At 43.5% G+C, this 18,642-nt stretch overlaps 1 protein-coding gene across 2 annotated transcripts in view; it reads left to right on the top strand.

Annotated features, from left to right (window-relative positions):
- DRAM1 (DNA damage regulated autophagy modulator 1) overlaps nucleotides 1–10,664 on the top strand; it is a 53,266-nt gene extending 42,602 nt beyond the window's left edge. For both annotated transcript variants that reach the window (XM_023538878.2, XM_003405294.4), the window contains 2 exons: nucleotides 6,055–6,147; nucleotides 8,308–10,664. In XM_023538878.2, the coding sequence (XP_023394646.1) occupies nucleotides 6,055–6,147; nucleotides 8,308–8,352 (138 nt within the window). In that variant the 3' untranslated portion in view covers nucleotides 8,353–10,664. The remainder of the gene's footprint in view (nucleotides 1–6,054; nucleotides 6,148–8,307) is intronic.
- The last annotated feature ends 7,978 nt before the right edge of the window (nucleotides 10,665–18,642 follow it).

The raw sequence follows: 18,642 nt of genomic DNA, 5'->3' as shown, positions 1-18,642 counted from the left end.
ATGCCTGATGAAGAGCTAGCCCGTGGCTGTTTGTCTTTAAGGAGGTTCTGAGGAGGGAAAGAAAGAACTCTAGGAAATTGGCTGGGCAAGGGGCTGTCTTGAGGCTAAGAAAAATACTCTATGGCTCTAGCCCTGTCTTACTCTCTCTTCACAAGGGGGAAAGGGAATCAAGATCAACAGCCCAAGGCTGATTCCTAGGAGGTAGAGGCCAGGCATGCTTCCTCTCTCCGCCCTCTTGACCAATTCTGACACCAGCCATCCCTCCCACTCAAAACAAAAACCAAACCCACTGCCGTTGAGTCGATTCCGACTCATAGCAACCCAGTAGGACAGAGTAAAACTGCCCCATAGAGTTTCCAAGGAGACCCTGGCGGATTCGAACTGCCGACCTTTTGGTTAGCAGCCGTGGCACTTAACCACTACGCCACCAGGGTTTCCATCCCTCCCACAGCACTCTCTAATTCTCTGCTGGGTTGGATAGTTTCACTGCAATGACCACACAGAACTCATAGACCATAACTCACGGTTATAAAGTTTATTAGGGAGGTAACAGTTCACAGTTCAGGCTCAGGAACAGTCAGGACACAGTTTTTCCATCAGGACAGACTCTTTTCGACCCAGGCCTCTGCCTTGCTCAGGTAAGTGTTACAAAGCTCTTTTAGCCCCTGCCAATAAGTAACCAAAGGTGCCCCAAGCATTCACTCAGCTTTCTTGATTCTTGGGCCCATCTCTCCTGCTGGCCTTTCTCCTGCCACCAATTCTCGAGAGCTCTCCCCGCACCCCCCCTCCATCTCCTGGTTCTAGGAGCTGCTCTTTGCAGAGATCCCGGTCCAAAGGATATGGTCTCCACTCCTGGATGTTCTTCCTTGGTGGTGGTGGGATCTTCTCTCTCTCACCAGTTGGGTGGCTCATTTCAAGCCCAGCAGCATGGCAAAACTGACCAGTCCCCTTGGTGGGCCATAATTACGCTATCTACACAGTCCCACCCAGTCACCTGGGTGGGAGTTACAAGGCCATGGCTAGAAAGGCCACACAAAAATGATCCATTGTGCCAAAGGAAGCACAGAATGGTAAGGAGAGGGGACAAGGCCAGCTCGAGTATAATGGATAGTTCATTTTAGGGAAGGATGAGAAATAAACATGATCAGGGATGAATTTGCCAAGGAGTAGTTTCTGCAGGGCTTTAAGAGACAGACAGGTCTCCTACCTGATTTAGATGATGAGAGCGAGCTCGAGGGCTTTTGAACAGGAAAGTGAAGTGTGTTACTGGAGAGGTAGTAGTCGCAGCAACACTTTTGGGATAGATTGAAGAGGAGAAAGCCGGGAGTTAGGAGGGCAAGGAGAAGGCTGTTTTACCAATTCAGATTTCAAACAAATATTTGCCTAGGTTGGAAGTCATAGGGGGAAAATTATTTATTTATTGTGCTCTAAGTGAAAGCTGACAAATCAAGTCAGTCTCATACAAAGTTACGCACACCTTGCTGTGTACTCCTGGCTGCTCTACCTCTAATGAGGTAGCACATTCCTCCTCTTCACCCTGTGTTCCCCGTGTCCATTCAACCAGCACCTGTCCCCCTCTTCCTTCTCATCTCACCTCCAGACAGGAGTTACCCACGTAGTCTCGTGTCTGCTTGAGCCAAGAAGCTGACTCCTCACCAGTATGATCTAATAGTCCAGTCCAACCCCTGTCTGGAGAGTTGGCTTCAGAAACGGTTGTAATATTAGGCTAACAAAAGGTCTGCGGACCATGACCTCCAGGGTACCTCTAGTCTCAGTCAGACCATTAAGCCTGGTCTTTTTACGAGAATTTGAGATCTGCATCCCACTGTTCTTCTGCCGGGTATTCTCTTTTGTTTTCCCTGTCAGGGCAGTGATTGGTGGTAGCCGGGTACCATCTAGTTCTTCCGGTCTCAGGCTGATGGAGTCTCTGATTTATGTGGCCCTTTCTGTCTCTTGGGCTCACAGTTACCTTATGTCTTTGGTGTTCTTCATTCTCGTTTGCTCCAGGTGGGTTGAGACCAATTGAAGCATCTTAGATAGCCGCTTGCTAGCGTTTAATACATTTTGTTATGCCAGTTGACCTAGATACCCCCTGAAACCATGGTCTCCAAACCTAGGGGGAAATTTTTGATGGGTGCTGGGAAGCAACTCACTTCAGAATGAAGGGGTGTGATGAACCCAAGGGGACTTCCAAATTCCTGTTTTGGGAGAACCAAACAGTAAGTTGTTAGAAACAGAGAGATAAGTCCCCTACCCTACTAGGGATAGGTGATTTCATAGGGGGAGTGGATGAGTTTGGTATTAGAATCACTGCTTCTGAGGCTCTGGTGGGGCATCAAGAAGGAATATCTGGCTAGGAATGTAGGACCATGATTCCTGGTGAGACTGAGTACCATCAGAGGATAGAGCAGAACAACTCATGTTTACCAGACCTAACATCAGAGCACAGGGGACTGAATGGAACTGCGATTGACTCATACAGTTAGATACCTACAGTGCTGGTTCATCAGGTACCATAAAGAGATATGACTGATGCCCCAGGAGAGGACAGAGTTAGCAAGAGAACAGCAGGAGATGTGTTTCCAAGGGGGCAGGTGAAGAAATGCCTCTAGCAAAGGAGAAATAAAGGGGAGAAATCACTAAGTGAAGAAAAGAACCAGAGGTGGACTGTGTAGTCGACCTCATTGACTGAGTCTCTACCTTGAGCAGGACTCTGCTGGGGGCAGGTGGGAGGGAAGAGTGGCCATGGCACGTAGGGTCCCTGCCCTCAGGAGGCTTATAGTTCAGTGGGACAGGGAGCCAGTTGTTGACTGCAAAATGTAATACTGTGAAGAATAAAAGAAATTCTGTACTCGAGTAGGAACATCGTACTATGGAAATACAGAAGCAATAGCAATTCATTCTTACTAAGGAATGAGAGAAGATATTGATTATCCCAGGGGCTAAGGGAAGAGCATTTTAAGGGAAAAGGAAATGATTAACCACAGCATGTGTAGCTGAACAGTCTTTAAGAATGAGGTCTCAGCATCTGGCAATGAGGGAGTCACCGATGTTTTTCAAAAAAGCAGTTTCAGTAGTGTTGGGGTTCGAAACCTTTTGCAGGAAGTTAAAATGGTGGGAGAAAATGGTTCATTCATCAATCAATCAAATGTTTACTGAGTTCTATTCTGGATTGGAGGTGAGAGGAGCAGGAGAAATAAGATGGTGGCTAGAGGGGACAATGGGACCAAACCATCCAAAAAAAAACCAAACCCATTGCCGTTGAGTCAATTCTGATTCAGTGACCCTGTAGGACAGAGTAGAACTGCCCCATAGGGTTTCTAAGGAGCACCTGGTGGATTTGAACTGCCAACCTTTGGTTAGCAGCTGAACGCGTAACCACTACGCCACCAGGGTTCCCACATCGGGACCAGGGGAAGGATTTTTCCCCAGATAGAGGGTTTCAGCAGGCCATGGAAACCACTAGAGAACGAGAGACAGAAGATGATGGTGAGAATGATCCAGAAGAGAGTTCAAAAAAGTGCTTCCATCGAATGTAACTTTAAAATAGCCAAATCATCCAGTAGGTTAGAATGAGACAAAAGGCAAGTCTCTGAGGTGTCGGGAATTAGCCTGGCTTTTTTTTTGAAGGGTGTTCAGTTCCAAAATCTGACAGCAGAGCAGCCCGAGGTGTATTTCACTGTATAGCCACCAGGGGGAGACCTTCCACCACAAATCAAGCACAAATCAGCTGCTGGGAAGAGTACATCAAAGAGTATCCAGGCAGTTAAAAATTCTTTTCACTCAATTTTCCATTTTAAAAGTGTGAAAAGAACCAGGTTTTCTATTCATTCCATAACTCACCGTGCCAGTCTTGTACTGTCTTTTGTTCTAGATATCAATGAATGCAAAGAAAGCCTTTTACATTAATTTATTGAATAAAATAATCATTAAAAAGGAGTCCATAAAATCAAACCAAACCCCGTGCCGTCAAGTTGATTCCGACCCATAGCGACCCTATAGAACAGAGTAGAACTGCTCCATAGAGTTTCCAAGGAACACCTGGCGAATTCGAACTGCTGACCCTTTGGTTGGCAGCCATAGCACTTAACCACTAGGCCACCAGGGTTTCCAAGGAGTCCATGGGTGGTGTAAATTATTAAGCTCTTGACTACTAGCTGAAAGGTTGGCGGTTCAAACTCATTCAGGCACCATGAAAGAGGCCTGCGATCAGCATCTGAAAGGTCACAGTCTTCAAAAACGTGTAGAGCACAGTTCTACTCTGCACACGTGGGATTGCCATGAGTCGGAATTGACTCGATGGCAAACAGCAACAATTGCCACCACCAACAGTGTCCTAGAACTTCTACAGCACATTCTATGTATTGGCTTACCTGGTAGGGAGGGCAAGAAGCATCAGGCCATTGTCTCGTATGTAACAAGATTTAGAGCTTAAACCGCATTCACGTGCATGTAGTGGAAGGGTTAGGACCAAAAGTAAAGTCTTTGACTCCTGCTAGTTCAGAGCTTTTTCATTTAATATGTTGAAGAAATTTGCCCCAAATTTCTGTCTCTATTTTTATAAGCTCTTTGCTGTCCTGGGTTGATATGGGATTGATCCCCGGGTGTTGTCACTGTCACGAAGAGCCCTCTGGCCAGTTTCTCCTCGTTGTGGCCTGGGATGAGAACTGTGGATGGGTGAGGACATCCATGAATAGAACAAGGAGTGACGTCTGTGAGAGTTGATGTGGCTCAGTGCAATCTCTGGATGAAAATGGATCAAATGAAACAACTGTCACCAGAGGACTGACCTGCGGTCCAGCACATTTGTTTCTTCGCACTAATAATCTATAACAGAACAAAGTGTAGTAAAGAAAAGAAATTAAGTCCTCATTTGAGATCGGAGGTGGCAAACTAACAGGCCAGAGGCCTCACTCGGCATGTGGGTTGAAGTCAGATTACGAATGGGCATTTATAGTTTATATCATGTTTAAGTGGTTAAGAGCTTAGCTGCTAACCTAAAGGTTGGCAGTTCAAATCCACCGGTCGCTTCTTGGAAACCCTCTGGGGCAGTTCTGCTCTGTCCTATAGAGTCGCTATGAGTCAGAATTGACTCGATGGCAATGGGTTATCATGTTTAAAATGTTTTCAAATTAGTTTCCAGCATTTTTTAAAAAGGAGATCACACACACAGACAGAGGCTTTTTTATTTCTGTTGAAGCCACACAGGGCCACTTTTGTGTTTGGTGAAAATGAAAGTGAGCCAATGAGGCACGGCCTCCCCATCTTCTCCCTCTTCAAAACTGTAAGTTTTTAGCACTTTTATTCATAGTCTGGCCTCACTACGCAGCTGAGTTTGGAACCCCTGCTTAAAGCCATTTTCATTTTCCCACCGCCAAGAAGATACAGACACAGTTAACATGTAGATACCAAACCAAACCCATTGCTGTTGAGTTGATTCCAACTCACAGCAACCTTATAGGACAGAGTAGAACTGCCCCATAGGGTTACCAAGGAGCGCTTGGTGGATTTGAACTGCCGACCTCTTGGTTAGCAGCCCCGGCTGTTAATCACTATGCCACCAGGGTTTCCAGTGTGTAGATATCTCATTATTAATGTTAAACAGCAATATTTTCTAAGCTGAATGGTGACAGCCAGTTTCATCTAGATGCCTTCACTCCTTCTTTGGAAAAACAGCACAAGTGCTAATTTGTTACTTTTTAAGCGTTTTCTTCAACTTTGAGGCTCCAGCAGTCCTAGAGCAAGTCGTGTCTTGTATGGAAGGTTCTCTCTTCTGTTGAGCCCAAGTTTGCTTCCCTGTCTCAGTTATTTTGTAGTCCTTTTTCTGCCTTTTGAAGTTAGACTATCTTAAAACCCGAGTGGGTTACAGCCAGAAAGAATGTCCTGAATAATTGCATTCAACGTCTAAATTGTGCAGTGCTCTGAACATTTACCTACGTTGCTTTGCCAGATTTTCAGGTGTGTCTTTCTGCTTGGTAGACAGCTTCTCCCCTGGTCTGACTTTATTATTCGTTCAGTACATATGCTAATTTGTTTATTTATCATTACTTTTAGGATTATGTGTATCACGTGGTGAGTGCAATCTGTGAATGGACAGTGGCCTTTGGTTTTATTTTCTACTTCCTAACCTTCATCCAAGATTTCCAGGTAGGTATTTATCAATTTGAATGTTATAAATCGCTGTCAGTTAGGATTAGTAAAAAATTCCTTGCGTTAAAAAAAAAAAAAGAACCCTGTCTTCTTTTTTCTAAAAAATATTTTTTAGAGCAATTTTAGGTTTACAAAAAAATTGTGCAGGAAGTTCAGAGTTCCTATATATCACCCTCCCGCCTGTACACAGTTTCTCCTATTAACACCTTGCATTTCTGAGGGTACCTTTGTTACAGTTGATGAGCCAATAGTGATGTGTTTTTAATAAATGAAGGGTCTGTGAAAAAGAAGAAGACCCTCAACAAGATGGATTAACACAGTGGCTGCAACAATGGGCTCGAGCATAACAATGATTGTGAGGATGGTGCAGGACCAGGCAGCGTTTCGTTCTGTTGTACATAGGGTCACTATGAGTTGGAACTGACTCAACGTCACCTAACAACAACAACAAAACCCATAGTTTACATTAGGGTTCAGTCTTTGTGTTGTACAATCCTGTGGGTTTTGAGAAATACATAATGTCATGTGTCCACCATTACAATATCATAGAGAATAGTTTCATTGCCCTCAAATGCTGTATGCTCCACGTTCTTCCTTTTTTCTCATGTTTTTGAAAAAAAAGTATAAGTATTGTGCAACTTAATTTGTTCTTGAAGGGAAGTATCTCTAACAGCTCTCTAAATCAATGAAATTTTCATACGTTCTCTGTGGTGTTTATAGTCATATATCCTGGTCATTTTCTTTTTGAGAAGGTCATACTCACTAGATCCAAATAATACAACATGTATCTTTTTGAAAAATAAAAGTGTATTGTTGGAAGTTTATTAAGAAAATATTCTGCATCCCACTTTGGTGAGTGGCATCTAGTGTCTTAAAAGGTTGCAACTGGCCATCTAAGATGCATCAATTTGTCCCAACCCACCTGGAGCAAAAGAGAATGAAGAACACCAAAGATGCAAGGAAAATATTAGCCCAAGAGACAGAAAGGGCCACATAAACCAGAGTCTCCATCAGCTTGAGACCAGATGAACTAGCTGGTGCCCAGCTACCACCAATGATCTCCCTGACAGGGAACACAACAGAGTCCCTGACTGAGCAGGAGAAAAATGGGGTGCAGAACTCAAATTCTAGTAAAAAGACCAGCCTGAGACTGGAGGGACTCTAGAAGACATGGCCCTGGACTCTCTGTTAGCCCAAAACTAAAACCACTCTCAAAACCAACTCTTCAGATAAATATTAGACTGGACTATAAGACATAAAATGATACTTGTGAAGAGTGTGCTCCTTAGTTCAAGTAGATAAGTGAGACTAAATGGGCAGCTCCTGCCCAGAGGCGAGATGAGCAGGCAGAAGGGGACAGGAGCTGGTTGAATGGACATGGGAAATCCAAGGTAGAAAGGAGGAGTGTGCTGTCACATTATAGGGAGATCAACTAGGGTCACATAACGATGTGTATATAAACTTTTCTATGAGAAACTAACTTTAACTTAAAGCACAATTTAAAAAGAGAAATGTTGGAAAAAAATGTTCTCAAGGCAGAGAGAAGATGGCCCTTATCAAATCTGGAAATAGAGAAAACCTTACATTTTGGAACAAGTGATTTATTAGCTAAAGGATATAGAAAGCCAAGAAAATTCTTTAGAACCCAACTCAAGCATAGCACAAACCATCCCTAGTGAGATGGTCTTTCTCTTTAAAAAAAAAAATTATTATTTTTTGTTGTTGTTGAGATTATACACAGTAAAAAATACAGTAATTCAAGTTTCTACATGTACTCTTTGGTGACACAGATTCCATTGTTCAAGTTGTGCAACCATTCTCACCCTCCTTTTCTACGTTGTTCCTCCCCCATTAACAAACTCACCACCCCCCTAAGTTTCTTATCTAATCTTCTGAGTTGCTATTGTCAGTTTGTCCGGTGATACATCTTAAAAGAGCACAATGTTCAAGGCATTCTTTACTAGTTAAGCTAAGGTATTGTTTGGTTTTAAGAAAACTTCAGGGAATATTTTTGATTTAGGTTTAAAGATGATCTCAGGGCAATAGTTTTGGGGGTGTCAGATGGTCTCTTGGGTGCAAAGTTGTTGGGAGAGTTTCAGCGTTGGCACTGGAATTGTTTACCTTCTTTGAAACTTTTTTTTTCTTTTTTGTTTAAAGAGTGTCACCTTAAAAATATCCACAGAAATCAATGATGACATATGAAGAAAGAAGAATTATATCTCGGTCAGTCAATGTCAGAGACAGTTTCCAAAGTGGTACAGAGGACAGACAGGGTTTTGAAGCTGACCTGATTCCAGTGCGTCTGTAGCATGTCCAGGACTTGAAACTCATTAAGAAAGAATTCCCAGTAGTTGTACTATTTCCAAAGGTATGTTTTCCTAGAGAATGTAGAGAATTTATAACACTGTAGCAGTATTTTATAATTTTCTAAATAGATGCTTTTTTTATATTAACAAATTTCATATCAAAAAGATAAAGGTGTTACTGAAAATGAAGAGCTCTTATTTTTGTACAGATTTGGTTTTATTTTGTGTGATTTATGGAAATAGACTAAACGAGGAGTTTTAAGTTTAGGACGTTCATTTAAAAGTAAAATCGGGGAAGGTATCATTTGTAAATTTTGTTTTCGGAGAATGAACTGTATCATTTTATATCATGAGAGCATTTATATAAAGTTCAATTTATAATGGTCACGTACTCAAATCATGAAGGTTTAGCTAATAAATAGACACTAATTAAGGTAGTCTGATTTTTAGATGGACTAAGCAAAATGCTCCCATTCAGAAGCCTTAATACCTCTGTGCATATTAATGCTAAGTGAACACCCACGACCTTGATTTTGAAACCTCTCTCCCTCTGCCTTCCTGCTCATGGGGCCACACCCTTGACCCTTGCTGCTAATTACCAGTCCTCAGGGGGAGTAATTCCAGTGGGATGAAGTCAGCAAAAGGCAGATTAGACATAAAAAGCCTTGGAACAACAGGCCGGTGACTGGCTAACAGGAAAATCTCCTTTGCCAGGTAGGCAAGGAGGCAAAGATCTGTCAGCGTGTCTCAGGTTTGTGGCAGGCCCGGCTGTGGAAATGAGACTTGTTTATCAATACTAAAGCTCTGCAAAAGCCCGACCTGTGAAAAGCATTAAAAATACCATTTCTAAAACCACCCTTTATTGTTACTGGCGTAACTCAAGATGCTAAAGCTCAGTCTTGATTTCATTTTATGTCAGCGAATGTGTCGGAGAGAACATAGGGCCAAGGGAGACAAAGAGAAGGGAGAGAGAGCTGAGGAAACTTCCGGGTTCAGGGTGCCGTTTATTTGCTCCTATTTTTAATGCCCGTGGCCAAGTGCACCGCACACCAAAGAGTGTGTGTCAGGCCCGTTGCTTTAAGCAGGACATACAGTCTCCACTTTTTCACTCAAATGATGAGGGAACACATGAAAAGCAAGTCATTCTGGGGGAAGAACGGGTGCTTGAAATCCAAGGCTTGAATCAAGGCTTGGGTTTGAATGTTGAAGAGAAGGAACTCTCCTTCATGGACTCCCAGACCACAAACCTGTGTCTGGCCTAATGGGGCTGCACCGTGAGGGCTTGTACCAAGCAGAGCAGCCCATTTGGACAGCCTTGGAGGGAAGCTAAGGATGTAACTATGTGTAGCTCCTTAGTAATTATTTGAGTGAGTGAAGGGGTGAGACCCAGCCAGCCACAGTCAGCTTCCTTAGCAGTGATAAATTGTGTCTCCCCTAAGTGTTCAACAGTGGAAACCTGATAACCATTCCTGGGTCCATTGTAACTTGCAATAATGCTGCAGGTCCCCATTGTGACACTGGAACCAAAGACCAGCAATAAAGGCTGTGTCAAATGTTCATTACTTGAAAAGGAGGAGGAGGAATGCTACATACTCTTTCCGTGGAACCTGTGATAGAACAAATCTCTGGTTGTGTTTTGCTTTGCACAAACTTTTGTTATCAGCACTTTTAACAATGCACTGCCATTCTTCATTTCCATATCTGTCAGCACAATTAGACTGAAAGCTCCTTGAGGGCAGAGGATGTGCCTTAATCTTAATCTTTGTAACCCCAGCATTTAACACGGTGCCTCCTGGTACATAGTAGGTGCTTCATAAATACTCACTGATTGTATGAAGTGTTGCATAATGGGACTTGCTCTGATTTACTAGTGAGTTTTACTGATAAATGTCTGTATCACCAAGAAATGTTGACTGTTTTGCTTTGTATACTGTAAATGTTTCAGTTGTCTGGCTTCACCATTCTGTGACAACTCATCAACCTGGACAGTTACCACAGAAACTGTTACCTGGGCTAGACAAAACGGTACACCTGGCGTGCCAAACTGAGAAGGCCCAAAGTCACTCCAGACAACCACATTCCGCCGATACCATCCAGCCTCTAAAGCTGGCCTTATTCATGTTTTGGTATCATTTCTAATTTCCATGAAGTTGCATTTCCTTGGGCCTCATGGCTGAAAAAGTTAAATAAAATGAAATATTTATTTTAGTAATTTGTGTCTCTGTTAAGTTACAAAACACGCTGGGTACTCCTATGAAGTGTATTTACCTGGGAGATGATCACAGCTCCCCATGGACTTTATAGAGTTTAAACCTTGTATTTTCTTATTTTATGTTGCTTTGCACGTAAGCACAGTTGGTGTATCTTTGTAGAGGTTTTCAAGCATGAGTATCAGAAATTTGCATCAGACTCTGATAATTGAGGGCATCAGGAATCCAGATCAGATTTATAGATAGAAAAAAGAGCATCTGCTGACTAGATATCTGACAAGTCCAGGGTAGAGTTGGCGGTAGAGATGGCTGGATATGAGAAGTGCCACCAGGACACACTTATTCTCTCCTTCCCTCAGCTTTGCTTTCCTTTCTGTTAGCATCACTCTTAGGTAGGCGTTCCCTTGGTGGGAGTAAGATTGTTTCTAGAAGCCCCAGGCTGCAAACCTATTTGGCGAAAAGAGAGGACTTCTTAAAATTGCAGCAACAGGCCAGGAATTATAACTCATTGTCTTTCATTAGGTGGCGTGGATCATGTGTTGCATCAGTTTCCTAGCGCTGCCATAACAAAGTAGCACAAAGTGAGTGGCTTATAAAACCCCAGTGCCCTCGAGTCGATTCCAAATCATAGCGACCCGATAGGACAGAGTAGAACTGCCCCATAGAGTTTCCGAGGAGCGCCTGACGGATTCGAACTGCCGACCCTTTGGTTAGCAGCCATAGCACTTAACCACAATGCCACACCAGGGTTTCCGAGTGGCTTATAAGAATAGAAATTCATTGTCTCACAGTTCTGGAGGCTAGAAAGCCAAAATTAGGGTGTCAGTTGTGTTGATTCCTTCTGAGATTTTGAAGGAGCATCTGTTCCGTGCTTCTCTCCTAGCTTCTAGTAGCTGTGGGCATCCCTTGGCTTGCAGCTCCAATCTCTGCCTCCATAGGCACATGGTTGCCTTGCTTCTGTGTCGTCTTTTTTTTTTTTTTAAATCGTTTATTTATGGCAAGTAGTGAGTATAATAATTGCTTTATACTTAGCCAACAGAGAAGCATGCAACTAAGTGTCAAAACGTGCACAGCAAAAATTGGCTCCAGGGATGATCATCATTGTGTTTTGTTAATTTTATTAATTTTGTTCTTGTTGAGGATGTATAGAGCAAAACATACACCAATCCACAGTTTCTATGTATACAATTCAGTGACATTGATTACATCCTTTGAGTTATGTACCCATTCTCACCCTCCTTCTCTGAGTTGTTCTTCCCCCATCTTCTCCTCTTTTATAAGGACACCACACCTATTGGACTGGTTGTGCAAATGGTTAATGGGCTCAGCTGCTAATTGAAAGGTTGGAGGTTTTGGTCCAGCCAGCAGTCCTCGGAAGAAAGGCCTGGTGATCTACTTCCCAAAAAATCAGCCATTGGAAACCCCACAGAGCACAGTCCTTCCTACTCTGACACACATGAGTTGAAATTGGCTGAACAGCACTTGGTCATATCAAATAGGACCCATCCTATGCTCGTATGTCCTCATGGTAACTGAGAACGTCTTCAAAGTCCCTGTTTCTAAACAAGGCCACATTCACAGGTGCAGGAGGTCAGGGCTTCGACATATCTTTTTGGGGACACAACTCAATCCATGACACATGCCCGTCCCTGAATTAATCATTGTGTCGCCGGGAGACGTGATGCTCTGATTAGTCAGATCTGAGTCACATCTCACCCCTGGAGCAGAGAGAGGGTCAGCACCACCCAGACTACAGGATGGTGAACACAGGTTGTTTTTCAGAAGAAGAGAGTGAGAAGCAGCTCCTGGACAGGCACAAATCAGCAGCTTCTGCTGTCGCCTGAAAGCCCCCCTCACCAAAAGAGCCATCCTGACTTGTCTCAGAGTAAACCAGATTATACTTGTTGAACCTTCTGGGGGGGGGGTGGGGGGGTAGGGGGTGGGAAGTAAAGGTAAGCTATTTAAGTAATAAAAATGTTAATTTCAGAGTTGTTCTGATCCTTTTTCCAGGCTCTTGTGTTCTTATTTAACCTCTGTGAGGTTGTCAGGCAGAGTTAATTCTTGTCTTTTTCAGATGAGGGAACTAAGACAAAGAGAGGCTCAGTGACCTGCAAGAGATCCTTCAGCCAGATGGCAATGAATTCCAGTCTGGGACTCTGTTTTCCTGATTCCTAATCCAGTGGGTCTTGCTTTTTTTTTTTTTTTAACACTAACAGAGGATTCCATAGAAATTGCATTTCACAAACCAAATTAAGTACATCAGTGTTGTGCTGTTTGGGTTTCCTAACATCCTTACATGTGGCCTTGTCCCGTGTTCCCATTTTTTACTCTGTTGGAGACATCGCGGTCTGGTGTTTGGGCCTGGAATGAGGAAGGGGGAGTGGGAGGGAGATAAGTGCTATCCCGTTCTCTCCCACTCCCTGGTTCTGGCAAGCCGGGAAGCCCAGCCGTCTCCCCACACACATACTCTTGGTCTGGCTCAGAACGTCCCACATTCTCCAATCCAGAGTGTCATGCGCCTGCGTTGTGTCTGTTGCACAAGAGAGCAACCGCAGCTTCAAGCCCTGGAGGGGAAGCTTCTGACTTTTCTTGACCACCCCCCGCAGACTCCATCAAAATGAAGTTTGGGATCCTGGCAGGATCTCAAACTCATATCGGGGATGGCAGCAACCTCCCAAATCAGACTTTTGCATGATTGGAGACACCGGCAACCTGCTTTGTGATGTAAGGAGTCAGGGGTCCACGAGTGCCTAGTAAACCTGCAGCTGAGATAGTCCGCCAGCAAGGAGCAATCCTCTGTGCCCTGCCATCCTCAAAGCCAGTCCCATCTCTGGGTTTTTTTTTTTTTTTTAAGTCAATAGAGTCCTTTTTTTTTTTTAGTTTTATTGTGGTGAAGTACATATAACAAAACATTTGCCATTTCAACCATTTTTAAGTGTACAGTTCATTGACATTAATTATGTTCACCATTGTGCAACCATTACCACTATCCTTTCCAGATTTTTCCGTCACTCTTAACAGAAACTCATACCGCTTGCACAATACCTCCCTGTTTCTCCCTCCCACCTGTCCCTGGTAACCACGAATAAACTTTGGTCTCTATGCATTTGTCTAGATATTTCATATAAGTGGAATCAGGCAGTATTTGTCCTTTTGTGTCTGGCTTATTTCACTCAGCATAATGTTCATCCATGTTGTAACATGTATCAGGACTTCATTTCTCTTTATGGCTGAATGACATTCCATTGTATGGATATACCACATTTTGGGTATCCATTGATCTGTTGAAGGACACTTGGGTAGTTTCCATCTTTTGGCCATTGTGAACAATGCTGCAGTGAACACTGATGTACAAACTATCTTTTTGAATCTCTGCTTTCAGTTCTTTTGTGTATGTACCTAGGATTGGGATGGCTGGGAGCTATGGTAGTTCTCTGTTTAACTTTTTGAGGAATTGCCAAAGTGTATTCCACAGCGGTGGCGCCATTTCACATTCCCACCAGCAGTGGATGGGGGGTCTTAATTTCTCCACATCCTCTGTAACACTTGTTACTTCCTGTTTTTCTGATGATCGTTATCCTCGTGGGAACAGACTCCCTTTTTAAATTCAGTCAACTTAAGCTGAACCTCTGATGCTTATACCTGCGAGCCCTGACCGATACCAATGCCCAAGAATTCCTTAATACATAAATACAATAAACTTCTGTTGCCTGGAACCACAAGTGTCGGATGTGAGGATTCAACTGCCCCCACTTATAACCCTGACTTTTAGAACCATTTGTTATTTTTTAATTTTGAATCGGTAATAGATTGACATGATTCAAAAATCAAAACAGCGTTAAAAGGTATGCTGTGAAACCTGGTTATTTTCCTCTACTGTCATCTATTCAGTTCACCCCTCCCTTGCACTTTTTATCCAATTTTTATCAAAATTTAAGCAAAACAAACATTTAAAAATGTTTTCCTTTTTTTACCCAAAAGTAACATGCTGTACAATTTTGAACCTTTTTTTTTTTTTTTTTTTTTTGACTTAGCAATCTATCTTGGACATGTTCCTTATCAATACACTGAGAGCTTCCTCCTTGGTTTCTTTGACACCTGTATAGCATCCCATTGTATGGCTGTGGCATCGTTTATTTATCAAGTCCCCTATTGATGAACAAGTGTGTGGCTTCCAAGCTTTTGCAATGACAAGTGAGTGACCTTGTACATATGTCATTTCACACAGGTACAAGGAAACCTATAAGAGAAAATCCCATAATTGGGATGCTGGAACAAAGAGGAAACTACATATGTAATTTGACAGATGGTCATCTTTCCCTAGAACCTATCTACTTGAACGGTTTTGTTGGAAATCCTTCAAAGTATTACACATTCCTCTCCAAAATGAGGATACTGAATATGTTTACCTTTTCCCGATGACTCAGTCATCAGTGTGAGCACCTGTGACTGAAGACGCAGGCAGAGTTTATACTTTCCAGTGGCTGCTGTAAATGAAGAACCGCAGGCTGGGTGGCTTAAACAACAGAAATTTGTTCTCTCACAGTTCAGGAGGCCAAAAGTCCAAAATCAAGGTGTGGGCAGGGCCGTGATCCCTCCGGAGGCTCTAGGGGAGAACCCTTCCTCGCCTCTTCCTGCTTCTGGTGGTACAGGTATTCCTTGGCTTGTGGCCACATCTCTGCAGCCTCTGCCTGTCTTCACATGGCCTTCTCTGTGGGTCTCTGTCTTCCCCTTTTCTGCCTCAAGTTCCTCTCTGCTTTTCTCTTATGAGGACTCTTGCAATTGGATTTAGACCCCACCTGGATAATCCAGGAAGATCTCCTCATCTGAAGATCCTTAATACATCTGCAAGGACTGTTTAAAAAAAAAAAAAAAAGGCACATTCACAGGTTCCAGGACTCAGGATGCTGGCATACCATGTTGGGGGCCACCACTCAGCCCACTTCGGGAGGCATCATGGTTTTATTTTTCCAGTTCCAGGTGTTCAGGGACATTTGCTTAACCCCCAAGGGCATTTCTTTACTGTTTGCATTATCACTCAGGTTCTGTTAACATTGATTGAGCATTGGCCATATGGCAAACACTGTGAGAAAAGGAGTGCCTCATAGTTCTCTCCATTTTGCTAATGAGGAAATAAAGGGGCAGTGAGGTTGTCCCCAGGTACCAAATCATGAGGCTGGGAGCCAAACCTAGGGCTTTGCTACATTCAACTTTTTCCATACTGCTAACAGGAGTATTCCACCATCAGTCAGTTTATCATACTATGATAACTTGCATGTTGCTACCTTGCTGGAAGCTATACCACCAGTATTTTGAATACCAGTAGGGTCACCCATGGTGGACAGGTTTCAGCAGAGTTTTCAGACTAAAACAGACTAGGAAGAAAGGCCTGGTGATCTGAGAATTACCCAATGAAAACCCTATAGATCATGACAGAATATTGTCCAGTGTATGGGAAGGGCCCACACAATTGTTGCAACAATGGGCTGAAACATGCCAATGATCATGAAGATAGCACAGGACTGGGCAATGTTTTCTTATGCTGTGCACAAGGTCAACGTGAGTTGGGGGCTGACTTGACGGCAGCTAACAACAACAATGTGATTATCGACTGTTATCATATGAGTATGAATTCATTTGTCTGCTTTTCTAGGCTCATGTAATAACAGAGCCTGAAGGAATGGAACCCCTAAACTGGCAAGTTTAGAAAAACGAATGAAATGTCTCGGTTGCTGCTTCGAAAATGTGGGGTCCTGGTTGGACTCTCGGCTCCTAAGTGGTGAGGGAGGAGGAAGGTAGTGGGAATCAGGAGAAGATGCATCATAAAGAGAGGTCTTGTATGACACCCCTGAGCTTTGATGAGAGTTCAGGATTGCCTCCGCCACACCCCTATGCCACCTCTGAGGGTGTCTTAGTCATCTAGTGCTTCCATAACAGAAATACCACAAGTGGATGGGTTTAACAAAGAGAAATTTATTTTCTCACAGTCTTAACCAAACCCAAACCCACTGCCGTCAAGTCGATTCCAACTCATAGCGACCCTATAGGACAGAGTAGAACTGCCCCATAGAGTTTCCAAGGAGCGCCTGGCGGATGTGAACTCCCAACCTTTTGGTTAGCAGCCATAGCACTTAACCACTACGCCACCAGGGTTCTCTCACAGTCTAGTAGGTTACAAGTCCAAATTCAGGGCGTCGGCTCCAGGGGAAGACTTTCTCTGTCAGCTCTGTAGGAAGGTCCTTGTCCTCAATCTTCCCCGGTTGAGGAGCTTCTCAGGCGCCGGAATCCCAGGTCCAAACGATGCACTCTGCTCCTGGTGCTGCTTTCTTGGTGGTATGAGGTCCCCAACTCTCTGCTTGCTTCCCTTTCCTTTTTATCTCTTGAGAGAGAAAAGGTGGTGCAGGCCACACCCGAGGGAAATTCCCTTTACTTTGGGTCACAGATCTGACCTCAGTAAGGGTAGTGTTACAATCCCACCCTAATCCTTTTAACATAAAATTACAGTCACAAAATGGAGAACAGCCACAGAATACTGGGAAGCATGGCCTAACCAAGTTGACACATATTTTGGGGGGGGACACAATTCAATCCATGACAGAAGGGAAGGACTGTAATGGCCAAGGATTCTACTGGGAGGTGAAGTTGGGAGTGGAGGCCTTTCAGTATGATTAAGGCTCTGGTGGCTGCATGTGTAGTTTTTTAGGACTTTTGTGTCTTAGTATCTTTTGCTTCCAGTTGGTGCAGTAAGATGAATTGGGGGCTGTTTCCTGTGTGGAAAGAAACAATCTGCTTTGGATTTCTCAAGGGGAAAGTCATGGTGGAGTTCCGGGGAAAGATGGCATCCTTAATACCATTCAGACTGCCACTGGGCTGGATAAAAGAATTCCTCAGCATTCACACTTGCCCAAAGTATGCGTTTGGCATCAGAGCTCCAGCATGTAATACAGTCTTCTCTGAGAGTGTTGTGTTTTGTTGAACATAGGGTCACTATGGGTTGGAACCAACTCGGCAGCACCTAACAACAACCGAGACTGAGACACTGCAAGAAGCAGTAAAAGACTTAATGTCCTGGGTTCTAGCTGTGTTGCTCTCTATTGCACATCAGGTAATTGTAGCCCAAGTGTCAGGAAAGCCTGAAGGACAGATTTCACCTTCTTTAACAATCCTTTTGCTCAGGGTCAGCCCAGAGTAGCAAGTCTCAGGTACCAACCAAGACATCTGATTTATGGTGAAGAGTGATGTGTTCAGAGTGAGCCAACACCTTGACAGCTGCTAACACAACCTTTAACACATGGATTAAAATTAATTCTGAGCTTAATTCAGTCTGTCATTTCCTCTTAATACTTGAAAAGCCACAGTTCTGTTTGAAAATTCTCTCCAAAGGCCCTAGTGGGTGAATTTATTCTTCCGCTTGACTGCATTTGGAACCCTTGAGTATGAGCCACCTTGAAATTGAAGCTGGGAAAGTCCCAGGTCCCTCTCGCCAAGAGAAGAAGCAAAGGTATGTTCTGAGGTTTAGTAAGTAATTACTGAGTTGTTGACATGTTGTGGTCAGAGGAAGAAAACAGAGGTGTTGGCAAGTATGAACAGAGATTAGTAAGGATCTTGGGTCATGAGGTTATAAATGAAGTAGAACATTTTTCTGTTCTTGACCTTTGGCTCAGGCCAGTGAAACCAGAATATGCATCCTTCCAACTCAATGAACCAGGCGTTGGCGTGGTACATCATTATTTTCACTGTCTCAGTGACCATGGTCAGTGGTGATCCAGTTTATTCTGAAGACAGTCAAAAGTCCTTGGTTGTCTGGAACAGAAGCAGCAGTGACTTGAAGGGGAGAAAGTGAAGAGGAAGAACCAACAGCCAGGATTAATTGGCCATTTCCACACCATCTGCAGTTGGTTGGAACAGCAGATAGGGCAGATTTCCCAATGTACTGACTTGGTCTGGGTCTAAGTCATTGAGACCCTTAGGGAAGG

The sequence above is a fragment of the Loxodonta africana genome, chromosome 4 (genome assembly GCF_030014295.1).
Source record: "Loxodonta africana isolate mLoxAfr1 chromosome 4, mLoxAfr1.hap2, whole genome shotgun sequence".
NCBI classification, from domain to species: domain Eukaryota; kingdom Metazoa; phylum Chordata; class Mammalia; order Proboscidea; family Elephantidae; genus Loxodonta; species Loxodonta africana.
This window is presented reverse-complemented; position numbering and strand designations above follow the sequence as displayed.